Source organism: Pygocentrus nattereri, chromosome 13 (assembly GCF_015220715.1).
Source record: "Pygocentrus nattereri isolate fPygNat1 chromosome 13, fPygNat1.pri, whole genome shotgun sequence".
NCBI lineage: Eukaryota > Metazoa > Chordata > Actinopteri > Characiformes > Serrasalmidae > Pygocentrus > Pygocentrus nattereri.
Window position 1 is genome coordinate 46,213 of NC_051223.1, and position 24,232 is coordinate 70,444.

At 40.1% G+C, this 24,232-nt stretch overlaps 1 protein-coding gene across 3 annotated transcripts; it reads right to left on the reverse strand.

Moving 5' to 3' along the window:
* Positions 1 to 2,387: 2,387 nt before the first annotated feature.
* Positions 2,388 to 23,313, reverse strand: mosmob (modulator of smoothened b). 3 transcript variants are annotated; one of them, XM_017684243.2, is made up of 4 exons: positions 22,693 to 23,313; positions 3,401 to 3,613; positions 3,203 to 3,312; positions 2,388 to 3,074 (listed from the first exon to the last, which is right to left on the reverse strand). In XM_017684243.2, the coding sequence occupies exons 1-4, from the start codon at positions 22,796 to 22,798 to the stop codon at positions 3,072 to 3,074; spliced, it is 432 nt and encodes a 143-aa protein (XP_017539732.1). In that variant the 5' UTR covers positions 22,799 to 23,313; the 3' UTR covers positions 2,388 to 3,071. The 3 variants fall into 3 exon arrangements, with proteins under 3 accessions (XP_017539732.1, XP_017539731.1, XP_037399783.1); XM_017684242.2 differs by having other exon boundaries at positions 2,388 to 3,312; XM_037543886.1 differs by lacking the exon at positions 22,693 to 23,313 and adding an exon at positions 5,672 to 6,014 and having other exon boundaries at positions 2,388 to 3,312.
* Positions 23,314 to 24,232: the final 919 nt, after the last annotated feature.

The window sequence follows — 24,232 nt, forward strand, 5'->3', positions numbered from 1 at the left end:
AACAATGAAAGGATTCTTTCCAGAACCATACATTATGTTGAGGTTTTTAAAATTATAAAAGATTCTTCACACTCCACACAACAATATGTAAACAGAATGCAACCCTGTTTAAGCCCTATATTTTATAGAAGATAGTACAAAGACAACAAATCAAATCTTGAATCTGAGAAATCTTATTGTTTTTTGAAAAATATATGGCCATTTTTAATTTAAAGCCAACAACAGATTCCAAAAAAGTTGAGACAGTGGCATGTTTACCACTGAGTTTCATCACCTCTTCTTTTAACAACACACTGTAGGCGTTTGGGAACAGAGGAGACCAACTGCTGTAGTTTTGAAAGTGAGATGTTTTCCCTTTGTTTGATCTAGGATTTCAGCTGCTCATCAGTTCGGGGTCTGTCTTGTCATGTTTTTCATTTCATAATGTGCCAAATGTTTTTAATGGGTGTCAGGTCTGGACCGCAGGCAGGTCAGTCTAGCACCCAGACTCTTAATATGGAGCAATGCTGTTATAATATATGCAAAATGTGGTTTGACATTGTCTTGCTGAAATAATCAAGCCCTTCCCTGAAAAAAAAAGTCTGTATAGCAGCATATGTTGCCAAACATGTACAGTATCCCCTCACATCTCTGCAAATATTTTATTAGATCTTTTCATGGGACAACACTATAGAAATGAAACTTGGATAAAACCTAGTCAGTGTACAGCTTGTATAACAGTATAGATTTACTGTCCTCTGAAAATAACACGACACACAGACATTAATGTCTAAATAGCTGGCAACACAAGTCAGTACACCTCACAGTGAACAGTACACATTGTGCTCAAAATGTCAATATTTTGTGTGACCACCATTATTATCTAGCACTGCTTTGACCATATTGGACCAGTCCATAACCTTTACCTTCAGCAGGGCAGTTGTCATCTTGGAGGTGTGTGTGGGGTCATTATCAAGTTGGAAAACTACCATGCGGTGCAGTTTCTGAAGGGAGGGGATCGGGCTCTGCTTCAGAACGTCACAGTACAGGGTGGAATTCATGTTTCCCTCAATGAACCGCAGCTCCCCAGTGCCGGTAGCACTCATGCAGCTCCAGACCATGATGCTACCACATTGATGTGCCATCCTGGATGAGCTGCACTACCTGAGTCACTTGTGTGGGTTGTAGAGTCCATCTCCTGCTACCACGAGTGTGAAAGACCACCAACATTCAAAAGTGACCAAAACATCAGCCAGAAAGCAGAAAGGTGCTGAGAAGTGGTCTGTGGTCCCACCTGCAAAACCACTCCTTTATTGAGTGTGTCTTGCTAATTGCCAGTAATTTCCACCTGTTGTCTGTTCCATTTGCACAACAGCTGTGAAATTGATTGTCCATCAGTGTTGCTTCCTAAGTGGACAGTTTGATTTCACAGAAGTTTGATTTACTTGGAGTTATATTGTGTTGTTTAAGTGTTCCCTTTATTTTTTTCAGCAGTGTATATATATATATATATATATATATATATATATATATATATATATATATATATTATATAATTATATATAATTGAATAATATACTATATATATATTATTCAGCATTAATGGTGCTTTCACAGACGTGCACTAATGCACCCCTAAACCATCATGAATACCGGCTTTTGAACTGATAACAAGCCAAGTGGTCTTTAGCCTGGAGGACATTGTGTCCATGATTTTTAAAAAGAATTTCAAATGTTGATTTGTCGGACCACAGGGCACTTTTCCACTTCACCTCAGTCCATTTCAAATGAGCTTGAGCCCAGAGAAGGAGGCAGCATTCCTGTATCTTGTTTATATTTGGTTTGTTACTCTTTGCATTTTAGAGTTTTAACTTGCATTTGTGGATGCAGCGATGAAATGTTTTCAAAGACAGTGGCTTTCAGAAGTGTCCATGCTGTAATTTCCACTACAGAATGTCTGTTTTTAATGCAGTGCCAGCTGAGGACCCAAAGTTTATGGCCAGCAAATACTGGTTTTTGGCCTTGTCCCTTGCATACAGAGATTTCTCCAGATTCTCTGAATCCTCTAATGAAATTATGCATCATAGATGAAGCAAAAGTTCTTTGCTATTTTACATTGAGAAACCCATTTCTTGAATTGTTGCACTGTTGCTCGTGCAGTTTTTTTTACAGTGGTGAACCCCTCCTCATCTTTGAGTATTAAAAAAAGCATCTCAGAGAGGCTGTGTCTTTCAGTGGCAATCATGTTACTGACAAGTTGTCAATCAAACACCAGGTGTTTTTTCTAGCATTGCACAACTTTACCAGCCTTTTGCTGCCCCTGTCCCAACTGTTTTGGAATGTGTTGTTAGCATCAATTTCAAAATGGGCATATCTTTTTTAAAAACAATAACATTTCTCAGTTTAAATTGAATGCACATCACTGCATTTGTTTTTATTTACATTTTGCACAGCATCCCAACTTTTTAGGAAATGGGGTTATAATACACAGAACTGTTCTACAATTGTTTGTCATAGAACCTTTTTAAGACTATATAAAACCCTTTGTGTTACTTAAACAATTCTTCAACGGCTCTTCAGTTAAGGCAAGAGTTACATGTAGAATCGCAAATATTCAAAGAACCGTTTAATTGCATAAATGGTTCTTTGCATAGTTAAATGGCTCTTGTCTATGTTGAAATCCTGATGTGTATGGTGTATTTATATGGTTGTTTAAAAGAACCCTAAAGCTTTTGGTACTATTGGGAAGCCTTTTTTTAAGAGTGTAGGAGTGCATTGCATTGTACAAAGAACCATTTATATTTAAGACTGTGCTTAAATTATACCAACCCTGTCATAATATTACCACTGAGGGCATCTTTTAATCTCTCAAACCAGCTCTTCTCTCAACATGAGCATCATCTGAAGGTAGTCACTCTGTTCTCAACGCGTAATGCAAATTTATAAGCTAAAAAAAACTAAAAGCTATTTAGTTCTCAAGTGGGCAGACAGTGTTATCCTCAACAAGTCTCATCAGTTTGGATAAGATTATGTATGCTTTTTGCTTCTTTATCTTCTTGGGGTAAATTGGTCCTTCTAAGAACACCATCTTGTCACTGAAAAAAAAAAAAACAGATTTTGAAACAAGCCCATCAGTGACTGAGATTTATCAGCCAGGCAGACAAACTTTTCCAGCAAACAAGAGTCCAACAATTGTGAAAAATATTGCTAAAACAAAAAGTACATATGATGATCCCACAACTGTGTTGTTGGGTAACTTATAAGGTTGTCCTCCAACTTCATTGATGTAAAATCCAGTTGGAAATATGAGGGCAGCCATGCAAAAGAAGACCACTGTAACAGATGAAGAGAAATGATGGTTAGAAACAGTACTGATTTTTTTTGACACTTCGCGTCAAACTATTCCACAAGTGCTACCTACTTCCTGTGAAAGCAATCCAGCGAGCATACTTTGTTGTTTCCTGATGCCAGCGTGACAGCACGAGCAGAGCACAGGTGATGGAGAGCGAAATGATGCCCATGATGATAAAGAAGAGTGTGGAGGCCCATTCCGGGGGAAGTTGTGGAGGCATACATATCTTTTCCCGTCCATGAATAGTCTGGCACTGCCGAACAAGACCCATCATCAAAGCACCTGCATTCAAAGAACATCAAAGCAGCAAGTACAAAGACACATCACAGTATGCATATCAGTCAAACTGATGATGCCCTACTCATACCGCAATCAAAAATATGAAAACGTAGGAGCCTAGACAGAGGAGATAACCACACTTACGCACTGAGCTAAATACCCCCAGCACCACCTCACAAGGCTGCGATATGCCAGCTGTCTGTACCAACTGTAAACAACCCAATTAGTCCAAGCTTGGTTTGTAATAAAGATGTTGGACTGATTAAGTGAGAATTCTTGCGAATCACCATAATGCTGTCAGATTCACATTTTCACACATACTCACTGAAAAGAAATAAACAGCAAGCAACACTAGAACTACTTAAAAGCGAAACAGTTCAGGAAAAGTTTACATTAAATGGCCATTTATACCTACTGTGCCAACATTTCGCCCATTGTTACCTACCATGTCGCCGTTCTCAAACTTTTTTCCCGCTTTCCGTAGTTCCAGTGCTGCTTGCAGTTGATTTCTGTTCAGTGATTGTGTATGGCCAAGGCTTTGATTTATGAAGGGGAACATGAATTTGAGTGTGAACTGAATCAGATGCAACACCGGTAAGTGCCACGAGCAGTTTGCAGAATGTAAGGGTTTAGGGTCACTGCAGCAAGGGCTTTGGCATTGTCTGACCAATGATGCAGGCTGCGATCTTGAGGTCAAACTGAATGAAACTAAAACATTGTGTTCAAAGAAATCCACTTTATTCATTCAGAATTCAGTGCATCTAAGAAATTAGGACTCTGGTTATATTGAATATGGACTTGCTGAACTTATATTTAGAAGCGAACTGTTGCGGTTTTATTGAATGTTCCACCATTCATTACTCGCTGCTAATAATTTTCTAGCGCTACGTTAATTCTTTGTGGCTTGAGTCAGTGGCTCATACTGTCAAGGCTCAAGAGACACTGTCTGATCAGAAACACCTTCCCTCATCAAAGATGGGGATGGTAATAGAGAAACTCTCCATATTTTCTGGTAGCGAACGTACGTTAACTTTAGACACATAGCAGCTCATCCCACCCGGTTTCCCTCACAGCCCACCTCCAAACCCATAGATAACTGCAGTGTCCCTCCCACCATGCCCTTACAATTTTAGAGTATTTCTTTAAAGATCAACAGCAAAGTGTTTTTGACATGCCTCCTTCTCCACTGTCCTCATGGGTTCTGGGTTAATGGACATCATGACTTAATCATGGCCATGGAAAGACAAGACAAGTGTCAAAGCTAAAGATACAGCCGAAGTAGGCTACATTTCTCATCCTGCTACCTTACTGAAGGATGTCCAATCCTGAGAATCTATCAGATGTGACCAGGAAGTGCATCATTCGTTAATGAGAATTCAAAGGACTCAAATAGAGTATCCATCAAGACCTTCGACTACCCACAATCCTTCTTGCATAGCACAAAAAGTAAAACCCCAATTCCAATGAAGTTGGGACGTTGTGTAAAACATAAATAAAAACAGAATATGATGATTTGCCAATACTTTTCAACCTAAATTAAATTGAATACACTACAAAGACGAGATATTTAATGTTCAAACGGATAAACTTTATTGTTTTTTGCAAATATTCACTCATTTTGAATTTGATGCCTGCAACATGTTCCAAAGAAGTTGGGACAGGGGCAACAAAAGACTGGGAAAGTTGAGGAATGCTCAAAAAACACCTGTTTGGAACATTCCATAGGTGAACAGGTTAATTGGAAACAGGTGAGTGTCATGATTGGGTATAAAAGGAGCGTCCATGAAAGGCTCACAAGCAAGGACGGGGCGAGGTTCACCACTTTGTGAACAACTGCGTGAGCAAATAGTGTACAGAGCTGTGTACAGCTGACCACACAAGCAAAACCAAAAAAAAAAAAAAAAAAAGTAATCAAGATGGCACCGAGCATGGCTGCCGTCTTGTGAGCTCCCTTAACTTCTGTTCATTTTTTGTTAATTTTGTCTTATTTGTAGCTACTTTTGCACTAAATATTGCCAGCACGTTTGTTTACGACAGAAAATCAGATCGACGATCACTCACCGAAAACCGGACTTTGAGTTCCTGAGCACAGATCCATTGTTTGGAAACCTCAAAGAGCCCCATTCATCTGGGCGGACCTGAAATGCCGCAGATGCCGGAAAAGAGGCAGGAGAGCCAGCGTTCTGATCAGGCTGAGACAGCATGCTAATCGCCTCCACTCCCCAGCATACTACTGGCAAACGTGCCGTCCCTGGACAATAAAATCAGCAAACTCAGGATATGAATTTCTTTCCAGTGAGAAACATGGGACTGCTGTATAATCTGCCTCACAGAGATCTGGCTATCAGCAGAGATTCCCAACGAGGCCATTGAGCCCGCGGGCTTCTCTGTGCACCACACGGACAGAACAAAGGACCTCTCCGGGAAGAGCAAAGGGCGAGGTGCATGTTTTATGATCAACAATGCTTGGTGTGATCAGAGGAACGTACACTTCATTAAGTCTTTCTGCTCCCCAGACATTGAATATCGAATCATCTTGAGCAGCTCGACTGGCTGTGTAGAGAGATTTCAGGGCTCACTGAGCCATGGCTCTACTGTGAGGTCCATGCTGCCCTGAATGCGCATACTGCTGCTTTGAAATCAGGAAACACGGATGAGTATAAAAAAGCCAGCTATGCTCTCCGTAAGACCATAAAAGCAGCCAAATGAAGGGGACTTTCACCAACTATATGAGCCTTGTTCGAGGGGATGTGTTCTAGTTAAAATGTATGAGCCCCTAAGAAGGACATTTATAAGAGAAGTGGAGAGATCAGTGAGGATATTTTGTATACATATGCCTGGGTAAAGCAAAACTTAAGTAAGATAGAAGAAGAGAAATGGAAAAAAAAAAAAGAGTACTAGGAAATATAGGTGGGTAATAATATACTATCAGTAGGTTTAAGATGATATTAAAGGGAAATAAACTAAAATTTCTATATCAATGATATATGAAATTATAACTTGGTGTGTAAAGGAGGAAAACATTGGCTGCAGATAAAAATGACTTGAGACAAATCATACTGAATTGCTTGTTGTCTGTTTTCTTCACTGATCCACCTATGGTAAGAGTTGAGGGGGAGAAGGAGAAGAAGGAGGGGCAGACAAGAGGGCAGCTGGCCGGTGCGTCACACTGACGTCAGCGTGTGCAGCTCCTGAAATCCAGTTTGATCAAGGCCAGTACAGATTATCCACAAACGCTTTAACAAATATCTGCATTCTAAATATATGTATGTAAACTTATTCATAGTCATTATTGTTGATGCACATTTAGTATGCTTTCACTTATAGGCTATTAGAAGAAAATTTCTCAATTTGGGGTTAATAGAGTATATCCATTTGTTTGTGTGTATATAGGATACTACCACAAGTTGTAGTCATTTAAAAGAGAGGCTTGGCAACAGACTGACCAGTTAATGCATTTACGTAATTGATGGAATATAATTATTTGGTTTAAACTCTGTTGAAAGTCTGTGCATGGTTTATTCTGATCTGAGCTGCATTGGGGACTCGATATTGAGACTATTTGACAATTTGAGGTGAATGGGTGTGAGTACTGGATGATAAATAGGTGATTGTTTTGCTGCGAATAGGAATGCATTTGGTGATGGTTCGTCCCTTGGGGGAGCATGTGTATTTTTTTGAGCTTTACTTTCCTTTGCAGGTTATTTGGGGAAAATCTATTTACAAATTAATAGTTTCATTGTGTGTTTGGTCAATATTATAGGTGGACTTAGTGTTGCACATTGCTATTACATTAATTAGTCTTTGATTCCTTTGAAGTTGACACATTTATTTCATTTTTTTGCTGACTGTGGTTCAATAGTGGCTTACAAGTTTTAGTGGTTTTAGTCTTAGTAATTAGTCTTAATTTACAATAAGGGAGCCATCACAATGTCAAAAAATGAACTGAAATTTCATAAATAATTACATGCAGACCCTGTAAAGAGACCCCACCTTATGAGAAGAAGGTGAAGTTTAAGGAAATCTATCCCCAGCACCCAGTGTTCAGTCCTGAGTGTAACTATAATATTAGAGATGAGGATGACCAAACAACAGAAACGGGACAAGTGAAAACAACTGTAAAGATGTATCCAAGTTCCAAAAGTAAGAAGAAAACGGCAGGTCTAGAATCTAAGGGTGAACTGAGGATTAGGAGGATGGAATTTGGAGATGATGGTGATCTAAGTGATCTGGAGGGGATCATGGGTGGTGACCCTGCAGTCAGGAGAATACTGATTAGAGTGGAACAGAGAGGTGATAATACATGGAGGAAAGAGGATTTAGGAGATGATGGCTCTACTGGAAGTGAGAATGGAGATAGTGTTGAAGATTCAGAGAATAAAAGGTCTTTTGTCTTCCAGAGGGTTTTTCCTGCGACATCCAGTACTAGAATAGAAGAAGACAGACGTAGGGGTTTAAGAGAGGTCGAAAGAAATATAGACCAATGCCATTCATATTTGGATAAATCTATCAGATCAGAAAGCCGAAAAGTACTGGAGAACCAATTAGAGGAGCTGCAGAAACAGAAAAAAGAGTTGCGGAAAGAAGGCTCCCAAACATCAGACATGAAATATGCATTGCACAAAAGCTGGACTTAATCGATATGCGGGGACAGCTGTGAATGATCCAGAGCTGTTTTCTGCAAATAGAGGTTGAGTGTGGAGAGACCTGAGAGATACATTTCCGACAAATGTACATTCTGATAATATTCTTATTGAGCCACTGGGACAGGAAGAAAACCAGAGGGCTTATGCATCGAGAACCCATCAAGTGTGGAGAAATGTCACAGGAAATGACCCGGACTTGAATTAAACAGAGCAGTCAATTTTGCAAGCCAAACTACAAAAGGGGTTGCCCCTACCAGTGAGGAACAAACTGACAGAGGTGGTTGGTCTTGGAAGCATGGCAAAGGGTGTTTATACGGATCACATAGCCCATCAAGTGGAGCTATAAAGGATAAAGGAACATGACCAGAAAGACCATGAGCCCCTCAAAAAACAATCAAATACAACTGGTGGATAAAAAGAAGAAGAAGCAGGCTCTGGTTATACAGAGTCAGTCACCGCTAAATCAACCCTTACCATAACCGCAGTCAGATCAGGTTCAGCCCCAGTCGTCCCAGCAATCATTGGAGGTTCCAGTCATTTCCTGCCCACAGACAGGGGACATAAGGGGGCTACACACCTCAGTTTTTCACTCACTTGCAACCTGTGTAAATGTGATGTGAAAATAAACGTGATTTGATTTGAAAACAAGCTAGCTAGGAAAAACCTTTACCGTTAGCTAACAGAACTGTTTTTCCCTCACAAGTGGTAATGATTTTACTGCATGTAATGCGTTTTCCATGCACTACATGTACATCTACTTAATGTTTTTGGTGGGAACTTCTCAGGCATGCTAACTTACATTTACATTTACAGCATTTAGCTGACGCTCTTAACCAGAACGACTTACAAGAAGTCAATCTAGAGAAAGTATCTCTGCTAGTTACCAATAGCTTAGAGAAAAAGACGGTCCTGAGCTCAGATACTGCTAGAAACAAATATGTCACTGCAGACACCAAGAGAAAAAGAACCAGAGTTGAACGCAGAACTCTGTGCCATTCAATGCAATACAATAACAATAAGATACAATACAATAAACTACAATACAGAGTGCAGTACAATAAAATAAGTGCAGCTTATAGGTCAATGCTCATTTAAGTGCTGTGTAAAGAGATGAGTCTTCAGTCTGCGTTTGAAGACAGCAAGAGACTCTGCTGTTCGGACAGCGAGTGGGAGTTCATTCCACCACCTGGGTGCCAGTACAGAGAACATTCTCGACCCTCGTCTTCCACGCGCCTTGAAGGATGGCGGGTCAAGCCGAGCTGTACTCGAAGCTCGAAGGGCTCGTGGTACAGTTCGAGATTTCACCATTGCCATCAAGTCGGTAGGGGCTGGTCCATTTTTGGCTTTGTAGGCTGATGCGCGCAGCTACAGGAAGCCAGACGTGGCTAAACTTGAGCAGATTGAAGACGAGTCGTGCTGCCGCATTCTGGATGAGTTCCAGAGCCTTGATGGTCTGCATGGGAAGACCAGCCAAGAGTGAGTTGCAGTAGTCAAGCCTTGAGATGACCAGAGACTGCACTAGCACCTGGGTGGCCTCTCGGGTGAGGAAGGGTCAGATCCTCCGGATGTTGTACAGTAGATACCTGCATGACCGAGTCAGGTTCAACTTGCATTACATCCAGGTGCTAACTTCAGACTTGCTGTCGAATGATGATGAGTGCACCATCAGCCCCTACTATAAGCTCCACCATCATAAAACATTGGATTGGTTTTAAAATTTCACTCTCTTTGGTCCTGTCCTAATAAGTGTATGTTCCATATATAGAACAAAGTTTCCCATGTTCCCAGAAGGGATCACACCCTGCTAAACAAGATCTCAAACAAAATTTGCTCTTCATTTTGAGGCACATCTATTGTTTAAACAACCGTATTAAGTAATTAGCTGGGCCAGCACAAGCATTAGTCAAGATACCAATAACATGTAGAAATAATAGCTAGGTAGCTACCTAAACAAGCTAGCAATGATCATTAGCAAGAAGAAAAAAAACAAAGATGTAACGATGGTTAAAATTTTAATTTTGGCCGGAGTGCCCCTTTAAATCCAACACAAGCCCAAAACCTCAGCGATAACCTGGTGAAAAGACATACATAACTTCCATCTACCAGATAAACAATTAAAAGAACACACTATAATATAGCAGATCACATTTTTGCTACATTTTTCTATTATTCCACTTATGTTACCCTTTGAGCATGGAGTTGTAGGTGTTTTTCTTTTATCAGAGTAGGCCAGACAATTCCTGCTGTTACTTTGGAGTTTTAATTTGGCTGTCATGTGACTCACACTTACTTGAAACACACACAAGAGAGTGAACAATTCTTAACAAATCCCCAACATAGGGGCAAAGTGACTAGAAGGCTTCACATGGCTGAGGTCTAATAACCTCCCATCTGAAAACAGACTTCCTACCCCAGCTCCCATGAGACTCAACAAAGACATCCATGCCTGAAAGTTAGAATGGAAACAGACCCCAGAAACAGGGACCTGTGGCAGAAGGCCAATGACAGGAACCCCCAGTGGCTTTCAAGAACGAAGAGGGCACGCAACGGCTGAAAACAAACATCCTCTGATAGAACTGTAAAAAGAAACTGCACTTTGGAGTCATGGTGATCTGCAGCCCAAGAGATAACTCCTATCATTACCTGAACTTAAAATAATGGCAGCGAGAGTGCCCTGGCAATGAGAGTGATGATGACTGAGCACAGTGAGTCTATGAACACGAAGCTGAAGGATAGAAAAGGATGGTGTTACCAGGAATCACTGTCACAAACTCTGTGATAGTGGAATTTTTATCACCATCAACTTTCACTAAATGTGTTAAATGTGTTCTTTTCCTCCAGGTTATCAAACAGCAGTCGTTTCAGTCAAAACCTGGTATACGGTGTGGATGACAGGAGAAAAGCTGTGAGATTTCTATATGTTTGAATAATTTATTATTTATTTTGTTAAATGCTACTGTGTAGATCCTAGTTATATAGGGCTCTCTTAAAACACAATTGTTTCCACTGAGCATGTTCAGCAAGGTATGTATTAGACTATTGAGGAGTTATTTTCATGTGACAACCTGTGTCCTGTTCTTTTGAGCTCTCCTGCTGCCTGCTTTAGACCAGCTGCCCACGCCCCAGCTACCACCACCTGCCTTGGACTAGCTGCCCACCCTACATTGAAGTTTTCATAGACTCCTAGCTATTCCTACTACTAATACTACTGCTATTAATATTAGTAGTATAATAACTCTGTAGGTAGTCTGACCAGAGGAGGATGGGTCCCCCTGGTGAGCCTCGGTTCCACCCAAGTTTTCTTCCTCAGCTCTGAGGGAGGTTCTCTTTGCCACTGTTGCCCCTGGCTTGCTCACCTGGGGGTTTTACATTCATGGTAAAACTCTGTCTTTACTGGAATTCTGTGAAGCTGCTTTGTGAGCACATCAAATCAAATCAAATTTATTTGTAGTGCTTTTTACAACGGATGTTGTCGCAAAGCAGCTTCACAGAATTCCAGAAAAGACAAAGTTTTAACAAGAAGTGTAGAAACCCCCATCAGCTGTAAAACCCAACATCAGTTGTAAAAAGCGCTATACAAATAAATGTGATTTGATTTGATATAATGTTATACTACACAGAACATCAGAGGATAAGCCCTCCAGGCCTTCTAGGCCTTCAGAGGAAGACTAATGAGTTCTGAGAACTGATAAATGCCTGTTTGGACTTTTGTTCTTTTTTATTTCATAGTTTCAGTGGCCCTTATTTCATCAAAGTTATCAACAACCTAAAAAAAAACTTAGTTTAATCAATATAATTCCACTTCTAAGAATAAAAATAGAAAATAACAATGATTTGTGCACATGACAATCCAAGTTGTAAATTGATACCAAGAGATGCTGGACATTTTATTAAATTTAACTTATCTGGGTATGGTGTTACAATTAACTTTTACAATTTACAATTAGCTTTTATCAGCTTTCCCCGATATTGTGTGGCAGCACTTTTCTACGTGACACTACATGTCCAGTGTGCAGTGGCCTCCCCCTTTAAATATAAAGATACCAAAACCATGCCACAACTGTGGCCCAAACAGCATGATACATACCAAAGCGTGCGCCCATTGTACCATTGCATCCCTAGTGCACAACCTTGGCACGTGAGCCGCTGAATGCCACTTTTTATTGGCTCCCAACCAAAACATCTGGATAAACTAGGTGCTTCATGTAAATGATATGTAAATGTGGTTGGTGCTAGATTTCACACACTGAAGCTGATTCATCTTTTGCACCCAAATCTCTTTGTTTACAAGCTGTACAAAGATTCCATGAATCAAACACTTTAGTGTTTCAAAGTACTTTGTTTGTATGTTACTTAAGGTGTAAATCCACACTATTTTAGGCAACTCGATGAATAACAGCCAGGATGATTATTGTATTTACACTCTGCAATTCTCAGTACTACCGTTATTAATTTTAAGTTTGATACAAAAAGTTTAAAATCTTGAAATGACAAAAGAAAAATTACTAAATCACATTTTTTATCCAGGTAGACGCAGACAAGCAAGTCCTCCCATTGGTTACACCTTCAGGAGCTGGACAGAAGGTCTTGTGTTTGATTAACCACCAACACAATTAGCAACAGGCAGTGGCATAATTTAATCTGTGTGACCAGTTTCATGAGAATAAACATCACTCTAGGCTTTCTGGAAGTCCACGTAGAGTAACCACATGAGCATGTGAGCAGTAGTCTAACCAGGCTTCAGTTAGTTGTTAGAAATGGAAAACAGCAACAGCAGCTATAAGCCAGGGCTTTTACTGAAAGAGCAAGTGTAACCCTATGACATACAAGGTAGATACATGTTGATATCTGTTTAAAGCTTTAGTTTAAAAAAAAATAGAAAATCTTTTACAAGCTTCAAATGTCTGTTTTATCTAGGACATCTGTAAGTTCATATGCATAAGAATTGGCTTAGTTTTAACATAGTATTAGAAATACTAATATAATAGGCAAATTCAGCCAAAAAAAAATTTTTTAAATGGTAGATACTACCATGAAATACTAGAATAATCAATAAAATGAAATGACAAATAGCTGTTTTAAATGTATTTTTGTCACAAATGACTCATGCTTATGCGAAAAATTTAATTGCAAATGTAGGAATTTCATTTAATTTTTAATTTTGGCAGGACATTTGTGCAGAAGTTTGGAAAAAGAAATGGCAAAAAGAGGTTTGCATTTATATTTTATTGTTTTAATTTTAAATTCTTTTTTGGGTGGATTTGCCTCCCATACGCCCTGTACGTGAATTGTTTATTTGACAAATCAAGCCATTTCCAAATCATTGCTCAGTTATTTTCTTCTCATTCACATTTTCACTGTAAACACACACATCCCATTGCAACCTGGTCTGCCTGTCTGAAATGGATCAAAGGCTGAGGCAAAATCATATTTGGTAAGCCTAACAAGATAAAATGACTGAGATGAATATTTGAATAGTTGAGCTAGGTCCCTAAGGACACAGGAGGGAGCCATTAAATTGAGTGAAAGGCCAACTGTATAAGTTATTCAATAAATCACAGATACAGGGACGTAGTACTGACTTTCCCAAAATTAGACTTTCCATTATCTTTTTCATGAGAATCTTTTCCTGTTCTTTAGCCTACTGCCATGTTTAATTTCAAGCAAAGAGTTTTTAGTTTGTTTTAATGAAAAACAGATTATCTCTGAGTCTCTGTGGTGCATCAAGATTTAACTGACTCTAATGTGAGAGTTTGTGTGTAACATCAAGTATGTTAAATCACAACATTATGAGTTTATTAAAGTATAAGTAACATGAAATTGTTGCAGGATGTCTTTTTTACTGGCTGTATACAGGATGTCCCGTTCCTTCCATGCAAATTTGTTAGCGTCAACAACAGACAGTGATCTGGTCCACATAAACATTTAGTTCATGAAGTCTGTGTTACTTATAAACACAGTCATATCAAAAGTTAATTTTTAATTAAAATAATTTTTACACTATGTGAATGCCTGTTGATGTTTACATTATATTAACAGTTCATGATGAATGTGCAGAAGCCATAAAGAATTATAAGAAGTTAAAACTTACTAAAGTTTGTTTCAATAGTGAAGTTACATTCCTTTGAATTTTAGAACTAAAACTTACGACCATTTGTCTCTGTGTTCTGCACACTGTGAAATTAGACCTCTGCATTTAACCCATCAGTGCAGTGAAACACCCACATACATGCACACTAGTGAACACACACACTAGGGGGCAGTGAGCACACTTGCCCGGAGTGGTGGGCAGCCCTATACACGGCACCTCAGGGAGCAGTTGGGGGTTAGGTGTCTTGCTCAAGGACACCTCAGTCATGGACTGTCAGCCGAGGGGATCGAACCGGTGACTTTCTGGTCACAGGGCTGGTTCCCTGACCTCCAGCCCATGACTGCCCTCTCTGTGGGGAAGATCCTTGGGCCACATTCAACTGTTCTTAAGAAATTTCTTCTTAAAACCCACTTACACTGTTTTTGTGAAGATTCTGAAATGTACCAGTTTTTTATTTGGGATTTGTTCTTAAGTAAGAACAGAATCAACGCACACTCAAGAGCACAGAGGTGCGAACAATTCTGCAGTTTAAGAACAAGGCATAAATCTGAAGTAGCTTTCTTCTTAAGACCTTTCTCAGGACCAAATTTAGGAAAAAGCCTAGGAATATTGGTATTGGTGAATGGACATTGGTGAGTGAGGCCCATTAATGTCTTCCAAATTTCAAGGAAACAAGCATGAGACTTTGACTTCCACGCTCAGCTGCCAACTTTTTGGCTTTTTCCCCACCGCAAAATCAACGTGAATTGCAAATCAACAAAATTTTCTTCCTGCATGTGACACATTTCTGAGAAAAACAGGAAATAATTGGTAAATATGTTATTCCTTAGTATTTGATTGGAGCATGAAAAGTAATCATTACGAAATGGACATAGAAAAAAGACGTATGACAAACTTGAACAAGGTTTTTCAGCATAAACCAAATAGCTCATTAGTGATTACAATGAGTCCAAAAAACATAAGGGAAAGCATAAAGGGACAAGAAGAAGGGAGGTTGTGTGCCAAAATGCATGTACACATGTATACATTGTGATGATGTGCGGTGATCAGAGGTGGTCAGAGTGGTGAGAGGGGGAGGGTAAACATGATATTATTGATTAGTATAATTTTTCCCCAGAACACATTGAGGCAACGTCAGATGGCATTTATAGGTGGGTGTAAGTCATTGCACTTCGATCAAAGATTACAGAGAAACAGGAATTTTGTCTTATTTGAATATGACACGACACAATGGTTTGTGCTTAATATGATCAAGGACATGAAATAAGGTAAAAAAAAGTACATTTTGATTTGAGATTGACTTTAGGGCATGTGTTCAGGTTAGGCTAGTCAGAATTATTACATAATTACCCAAAAGCAATTGTTTGAGCTGATCCCAAGACATCAAAATGGAGAGGACCAGTCAATGATCAGTTTACAACCGTTAAACCGCAAACTCATTTTTTTGTGCAATACTGAGCGAAATACTTTAAAAGGTTTTTGTCAGATTTTATCAGTGATTTTAAATATGTTTCTAAAATTATAATTTGACAGTCTATTTTGAGTATTATGGTCTCTCCCATCTCTTTGAATGGGGAGAGACCAAAATACTGGCAGCATTGCAAAAACGAACGCAGCGTGAACAGACTTTTGTAAAAGGACTCTTGCTAATCATATTTCCTTTCCACACATAATACCTTTCACAATCATATGTTTATGTCACAAAAACCAGATTGTGAGAACATAGCAGTGTTTTCATTCATTGTTTGAGGCAAATACATGTCAATTTAAAGCAAGCAGAAAGCTTTTGTTTAATTGAGACACATTGGGGGTCATGTGAAAACAGTCACAGCTGCTGACTTGTGCTTTAACATCTTTAGGCTGTGTTCACACTGTTCATAAAACACAATGAAGTGGATACTTTCAATTACAATTTGGGTTACTTTCATATGTGGAACTAAAATCCAATAAATATATTTGGCTCTGCGACTTCTGTTTGAACAGTCAGAAATCATCCATCTGAATCTGTCTTTATTATTCTTCTGGGCATGGGCAACAGACCCTTTACAGCAGCATAATCAAAATGCCTGTTGATTTAATAAAAGAGAGAATAAAAGGGGCTCCACAAAGAGTGCTACGTTTGTGCCCCTCTGGTAGCAGGTAAGAGAAAGAAGTTTCCTTTATCTGTGTGATCATCTTTCTGTAAACTGGTCTGATTTAGTGCCTGCTGTTGGACCTTCAAGTTTAAAGCAGCAGTTTGCAGAGCTCATTTTACATTTGCATTAAAGAAGTGCACTAATCTCAAGGAAAAACAGCAAACAGCTGTGTGTTGGATGAGCATGCCAGATGGATCGGTAGCTTTGAGCATTATTCAAAAACCCTAGCCAGTAACTTTAAAAGCTCCCTCTCATGATATTTTTACATGAAATTCTTATGAACACACTGATGACTGAGACATTGATTTGAGTTATAACCATCACAATCCCTGGCTCCTACCACAATAAAGAAATCTGAGTTTTCTAATGTTTCTCAACAATGCTGCATTTCAAAGCAAACTACTTTGAATGATATTGTTCCCAATTCAATAGCACATTCTTTCAGGTAACACCTGGAATTAACATGCATCTGGAGTGATCTGACCATAAGTGGACAGTGCCAAGTACATTTGTGAACTAGGTCCAATGCTCTCAGAGGTGAACTGCGGTCACTTGAACATACTTCAGAGGTGGTCAGGAATAGATATAACCACATTATATTTAAAGAGTGACCGTTGAAGTGTCCCCATCAGCAATGGAGGACCAGCTTAATTGGCTGCATCATCACAGCTTCTTCCTTTGCCTCCTCTCCCATTTATTTATAAAGAAGCAATTCATGCGCTCTTTTTGCGCTCTCATGCGTTTTTAACAGTCCGTACATTTACACAAGTAAGGACTTTTTGGATTTTTAAAATTGTTTTAGGTCCACACTTCTTAAATCTATGATAAAACAATATCTCAGACATCAGGCAGTGTATCTGTAACTACTTCAAGGAGTAGCTTTCTATGTTGTACTTTTTAGAGGAACTGAACACTTCAGATGTTTGGTTTCAGTGACCATTACTGTGAAGAATTCTACGTTGGTTCTTATTAAGCACCGTCAAGTTGACTCAACTGTCAGGACAATTTGTCAGTTTGTGTCTTTAGTATCCAAACAATTATTAAGTGTTGTTAAAAAGAAAGGAGATGTAACACTATATTTCATATACACTGCTGAAAAAAATAAAGGGAACACTTAAACAACACAATATAACTCCAAGTAAATCAAACTTCTGTGAAATCAAACTGTCCACTTAGGAAGCAACACTGATGGACAATCAATTTCACAGCTGTTGTGCAAATGGAACAGACAACAGGTGGAAATTACTGGCAATTAGCAAGACACACTCAATAAAGGAGTGGTTCTGCAGGTGGGACCACAGACCACTTCTCAGCACCTTTCTGCTTTCTGGCTGATGTTTTGGTCACTTTTGAATGTTGGTGGTCTTTCACACTCATGGTAGCAGGAGATGGACTCTACAACCCACACAAGTGACTCAGGTAGTGCAGCTCATCCAGGATGGCACATCAATGCAAGCTGTGACGAGAAGGTTTGCTGTGTCTGTCAGCGTAGTGTCCAGAGGCTGGAGGCGCTACCAGGAGACAGGCCAGTGCTCCCGGAGACGTGGAGGAGGCCGTAGGAGGGGACCAACCCAGCAGCAGGACCGCTACCTCCGCCTTTGTGCAAGGAGGAACAGGAGGAGCTGCCAGAGCCCTGCAGAATGACCTCCAGCAGGCCTCAAATGTGCATGTGTCTGCACAAACGGTTAGAAACCGACTCCATGAGGATGGTATGAGGGCCCGACGTCCACAGATGGGGGTTGTACTCACAGCCCTACACCGTGCACCGTGCAACATTCGCCACTGGCGCCCTGTGATCTTCACAGATGAAAGCAGGTTCACACTGAGCACATGTGACAGACGTGACAGAGTCTGGAGACGACGTGGAGAGCGATCTGCTGCCTGCAACATCCTTCAGCATGACCGGTTTGGCAGTGGGTCAGTAATGGTGTGGGGTGGCATTTCTTTGGAGGGCCGCACAGCCCTCCATGTGCTCGCCAGAGGTAGCCTGACTGCCATTAGGTACCGAGATGAGATCCTCAGACTCCTTGTGAGACCATATGCTGGTGCGGTTGGCCCTGGGTTCCTCCTAATGCAGGACAATGCTAGACCTCATGTGGCTGGAGTGTGTCAGCAGTTCCTGCAAGATGAAGGCATTGAAGCTATGGACCGGCCCGCCCGTTCCCCAGACCTGAATCCGATTGAGCACATCTGGGACATCATGTCTCGCTCCATCCACCAACAGATGGTCCACCAACAGATGGTCTCGCTCCATTGCACCACAGACTGTCCAGGAGTTGGCGGATGCTTTAGTCCAGGTCTGGGAGGAGACCCCTCAGGAGACCATCCGCCACCTCATCAGGAGCTGCCCAGGCGTTGTAGGGAGGTCATACAGGCACGTGGAGGCCACACACAACACTGAGCCTCATTTTGACTTGTTTTAAGGCCATCACATCAAAGTTGGATCAGCCTGTTGTGTGTTTTTCCACTTAAATTTTGTGTGTGACTCCAAATCCAGGCCTCCACTGGTTAATACATTTGATTTCCATTGATGATTTTTGTGTGATTTTGTTGTCAGCACATTCAACTTTGTACAGAACAAAGTCTTCAATGAGAATATTTCATTCATTCAGATCTAGGATGTGTTATTTGAGTGTTCCCTTTATTTTTTTGAGCAGTTTATTTACAAAGGGAAAACAAACAAAAGTATAAATTTGTTCAAATAAAATACTAAATGTTGTGTTTTTGTACTGCTTTCTATTTTTATTAGCTTTGGACATACAATCCCAATTTTTTTGGAACTGGGTTTGTAGGTTTGCTGGTCATTGTGGATAATACATTAAATGGCTATATGTGTATTGTATACATCACAACCCCTGGTCCTTATCACCACCACTGTAAAGAAATCTGAGGCAGTAGGTTTTCTCTAGAACAGCGCATTTAACAACAAAGCACTCCAAATGACTTTGTTGACGTCCCAAAGACTAAATTATGTAGACATTTTGAAAAGTCAGTGGAATTCCCTGGAGCAAACTTCTCAGTGGAGCTGCAAACAAAGGGAAAGAAACACTGAAGACAAGAATAAAAGTGATACCAAGAAGATAAAGTGCCAAATATGATGAGGGTCACATAAAATATAGATTCATTGCCACTGCAGATGCAGCAAAACCACTGTGTGTGGTATACAGGCAAAAAAGCAAATAAGGTTATGATGCTATTTAATTGCTCAGCGATTTGGAAAACATTTTTCGTCAACAACAAAACAGACAAATCATGTGCGCTGTGGTTAAAAAATACAAGCCTGTGATTAGGTTTTTTTTTTCTCAATAGAATAATGCTTGTATATGAACTTCTCTATATATTATTCTTTATTAAGTATTACAGTAGTACTATTTTATTGTTAGGTTTTATTTACAAACAAAGGAAATGCTGAACAAAAAAGGGCCAAGTCAGAATTTTTTTTTTCCCTGTACAACTAAGCCAGCTCCCCCTTTGGTTAGGCCTTCAAAAGTAAGGTCAAATATGTCAGAACAGCCAACAATGTTATTAAGAACTGCCAGTGGAATCAACTAATCACTTTTTGACTTACAATGGACAGGACCAAATCAGGGAGAAAAACAGCACGCTACGCCTTCTGTCCTCGAAGCGTCACTGGCTGAAAATACTAGCCAGTCAGTTGTTAGAAATTTAAAAACTCTATTCTAGGGCTCTTTGCGGAGGTCACTGTAAAACTGCCACACACCAGGTGAGATAGACACCAAACAGCCACCGCATTTAAACACCTCCTTGTATCTACACTCATTTTAGCCATTTTAACAGCTCCACATACAATACAGGTGCAATGTACTTCTATAACTACAGACTGTAGTCCAATTGTTTCTCTGCATACTTTGTTAGTCATATTTCACCCTGTTCTTTGATTGTCAGGACCCCCACAGAGCAGGAATTATCCTGTGATAATGTGAGTGATGAATCATTCACAGCACTGCAGCGCTGCTGGGTTTTTAAGCACTGTGCTCACTTACTGTCCACTCTTTTAGACACAGTTGGTTAACCTTGTAGATGTAAAGTCAGAGTTAGTAGCTCATCTGTAGCTAAACAGTTTGTGTTGTATCCTCTGGTCCCTCATCAGTGGTTACAGGATGCAGCCCACAGGAGTCTGTTGGCTGGATATTTTTGGTTGGTGTATGATTCTCAGTCCAGCAGTGACACTGAGGTGTTTCAAAACTCCAGCAGCACTGCTGTGTCTGATTCACTCGCAACACACACCAACACACAACTGTCAGTTCTGAGAATGATCCACCACTCAATGCATGTTTGTTGTGACCATTGAAGAACAAGGTTAAAGGGGGCCAACAAAGCATGCCGAGAAACAGCTGGACTGCAGTCTGTAATTGTAGAACTACAAAGAGCACCTATAAATGGAAAAAGAAGCGAAGAAACAAGGAGGTGGTTTTAATGAAGTGGCCAGTCGGTGTAGTCGCTGTCCCATGTTTTTCAGCTTTTTGCTTAGTTTGAGAAGTCCAGTTAGACTTTGCCTTAGATTCAATTTTCATGATGAACTGAACAAAAGAAATGGTCCAGTATTACTTGGAAAAAAACTTTATATTAAATTCCATTCAGTTTTCCCCTTTCCCTGTACAGTTACCATTTTGGAGACACAAGGTTTTGTTCTGACAGGGACAATATGCTAATACCTCTCCTAAACAAGGAAAAGCCTTTACAAGCTTCAGATGCCCATTTTATAATGTAGAATGGACAAAAACGTTCATATGCTTTGCACTAACCTGCTACTAGAAACACGGGAGCTAGCAGAAATTAGTATTTTTTCTTCCTCATACATTTTTGATTGAGTTTTGACATTTAAAATGAAGGACTAGCACTAACAGTCATGGTTCACCACTGGTCGAGTAACAGAGACCCTCCTGCACTGTTCTTACCTTTTTGGTACAAATGTTTTTTTTTCATCTGAGAGCACCAAGCTTCTTCTGAAGGACTTCTCAATGTTGATGAGCTAAATGGTACCTGAAGACTTTGTACTGATCACAGAATCCAAAGTAGATTCTTAACTGAATTTTAAAGGTTATTTAATGGTTAATGACAGTAATGACGCACTGGTATTGGGCTGATATCTGTAGAAAATTCAGGACTGGATATCAGAGGAAAAAAAGAATGAAGCGATCCAGTCCTGTAACATCTAGCCTGAAATAGCATGAGCTGACTCTGTGTGACATGAGCAGAGTAGCTCTTACTGCAGAGTAACAAAGTGCTTCAGTACTTTATGGTCACCTACTTTTAGATGCTCTCCTCAAGTTAAGTGCTTCGGTAAATTCACATACTGTGAATTTCCCCGCTGTGGGACTAATAAAGGATTATCTTATCTTATCTTTAAAACAATTTTAAGTTTTAACTATTATAATATAATAGTAATTATAATTTAACTATTTTGAAATCTAGTGGATAAAAATGGCTTGTAGAATTCCCAGAATTCCCAGCAAAGCACCACCTCCTATCTCGCCATTAACCAATTTACTTTAGCTGAGGTAAAGTGCTTTATTTACAAACACAAGATGGTCCATTAAATTAGATATGTACCTAAATTGCCTTGGCTGGCACGTATGTATTCTCATCAGGATTTAGAAAATAAAAGTGTTTTAGCACGCAAATGCTCACAAGCAAAGCTTGCCACTAGTCAGCCAGTTCAGGATAAACAAACCTCTCAATATTTCATTTTGAAATAATATAAAAGAATTTTAATGAGGCACGCTGGACAAAAGAACTTTCTAGTCCTTTCTCTGAGACTTCTTAGTTTAGAAACTGTATGATGTATCTTAAAGGTGAGTGTAACTTTTGAAAAATAGAACTGCTGTGAGTGGATACTGGAGGGTGGCCCATTATTTATATATATATATATATATATTTTTTTTTTTTTTTTTTTTTTTTTTTTTTGTCTGCTGGCTGGTGATGGGGAAGGGTTCTGTTAGCAAGTAAATTATTAGCATCAGTGGCTAGGCTAGCAGTCAGCTTGGTTCTATATCTAGCGGTTATAGGCATGCTGGGTAATGTAGTAGACTGGCACAAAAAAACAAAAATGACACAAAATTGCTAATTCTGAGAGGCAAAATGAGGCTGGTGGATATAAATGTGGGATACAGAAATGTAAAGTGAAAATAATGTGAGAACCTAAGGAAATCTTATTAAAAAATAGCGTATTTATTAAAAGGTTCTTACCTTCTGCTTCTCCAGTATTGATCCAGTCTGGGTTTGTGACGCTGGCAATTGCAAAAATATCGGCGGCAAGGAACAAACATCCAGAAATAATGGTGAGCTTATCCATTTTCCATCATTTTAACAGGCAACGGTCGAGCCAGCGAACTGTGGGAGACTCATGGGCTGCTGTCTGGTTCACCACAGCAGCATCCCGGACTAATCAAACCGCTAGAGGTGCAGGCAGACAGGGGGACTCAGCGGACGCGAACCCGTCAGGCGTAAACGAGTGTTTCAGCGCGTTCAGCCCGGGTTTCACTGCTGCGGCTCGCCGTACTTCAAAGTACAATGTGCCTTCCAGAATGAAATGACTGACCGGTCCGTCCTGACGCCCCCAAAGAGTCCCTGCACGGTAGCTGGAGCGCGAAACCAGCACCTTAAATATCCTCAGCGGTTCGTAGCGGTTTTAACAGCTTTCCGTTTGTTTCCCTTTGATAAGCGAACTAAACGGTTCTTAGCTCGAGACACAGCGCGCGTCTCCAGCACGCTCCTCTCAAAACATTACAAGCGCGTCAGACCAGCCACTCCTCGCGAGACATCCGCTCTGTAGAAAAGGAAACGGGATTTCACCATCATCATCATCACCACCACCATCATCATCACCATCATCACCAACATCATCACGACCATCATCATCACCATTATCACCATCATCATCATCGTCACCATCATTATCACCACCACCAACACCACCATCATCACGACCATCATCATCATCATCGTCGTCACCATCATCATCATCACCACCACCATCATCATCATCACCATCACCATCATCACCACCATCATCATCATTGTCACCACCATCATCATCATCACCATCATCACCACCATCATCATCGTCATCATCATCACCATCATCGTCACCATCATCATCATCACCACCATCATCATCATCACCACCACCATCATCACTATCATCATCATCACCATCATCATCATCGTCACCTTCATCATCATCATCATCACCACCACCATCATCATCATCACCATCATCGCCATCATCATTATCATAAAAACAGACGTCCTTAGTACTGAGAGGAGAGGTCATGAAAACTGTGGTCCTGTAAGAATAGCTTATTTAAGAATATGAGCACAATCAAATATCTTATATCTACACTCAATGTCCACTGGGTCAGCTTCACTTACCATGTAGGTGCACTGTGTTGCTTTACAATTACAGTGAGTATACATGCTGATGGTAAGCCATTAGAACCACTAGGATTGTACAGTGGAGTCTTTAGATGTTGTTTTAATAGTTTGATTGTGCTTTTTCATGTCATTTGGTGTTAAATTAGGGGCTGTAATTGCTTTTTGATCACTTGTCCCTCAATGCACGTGTCTGTGCAGTCTATTCGGTTCACCTGGACAACACGCGACCGTTAACGTGACCTCTGCGTTGTGTTCTGCAGTCCACGGGTGGCAGTGACAGGGAAAGAACAGAGTGAGGCAACACTGATGCTGGTAGTGGTTATTTACTGGATTCTCCAATCTGGATCCCAAA

What these genes read in the sequence shown, in the direction of transcription:
- mosmob (XM_017684242.2), bottom strand. Translation starts at nt 22,798, where the DNA reads ATGGATAAGCTCACCATTATTTCTGGATGTTTGTTCCTTGCCGCCGAT. An exon ending in CAATACTGGAGAAGCAGAAG is followed by an intron (nt 3,614 to 22,692) that starts GTAAGAACCTTT and finishes CTTTGAATGCAG; the next exon opens with GTGCTTTGATGATGGGTCTT. An exon ending in CTGGATTGCTTTCACAGGAA is followed by an intron (nt 3,313 to 3,400) that starts GTAGGTAGCACT and finishes CATCTGTTACAG; the next exon opens with TGGTCTTCTTTTGCATGGCT.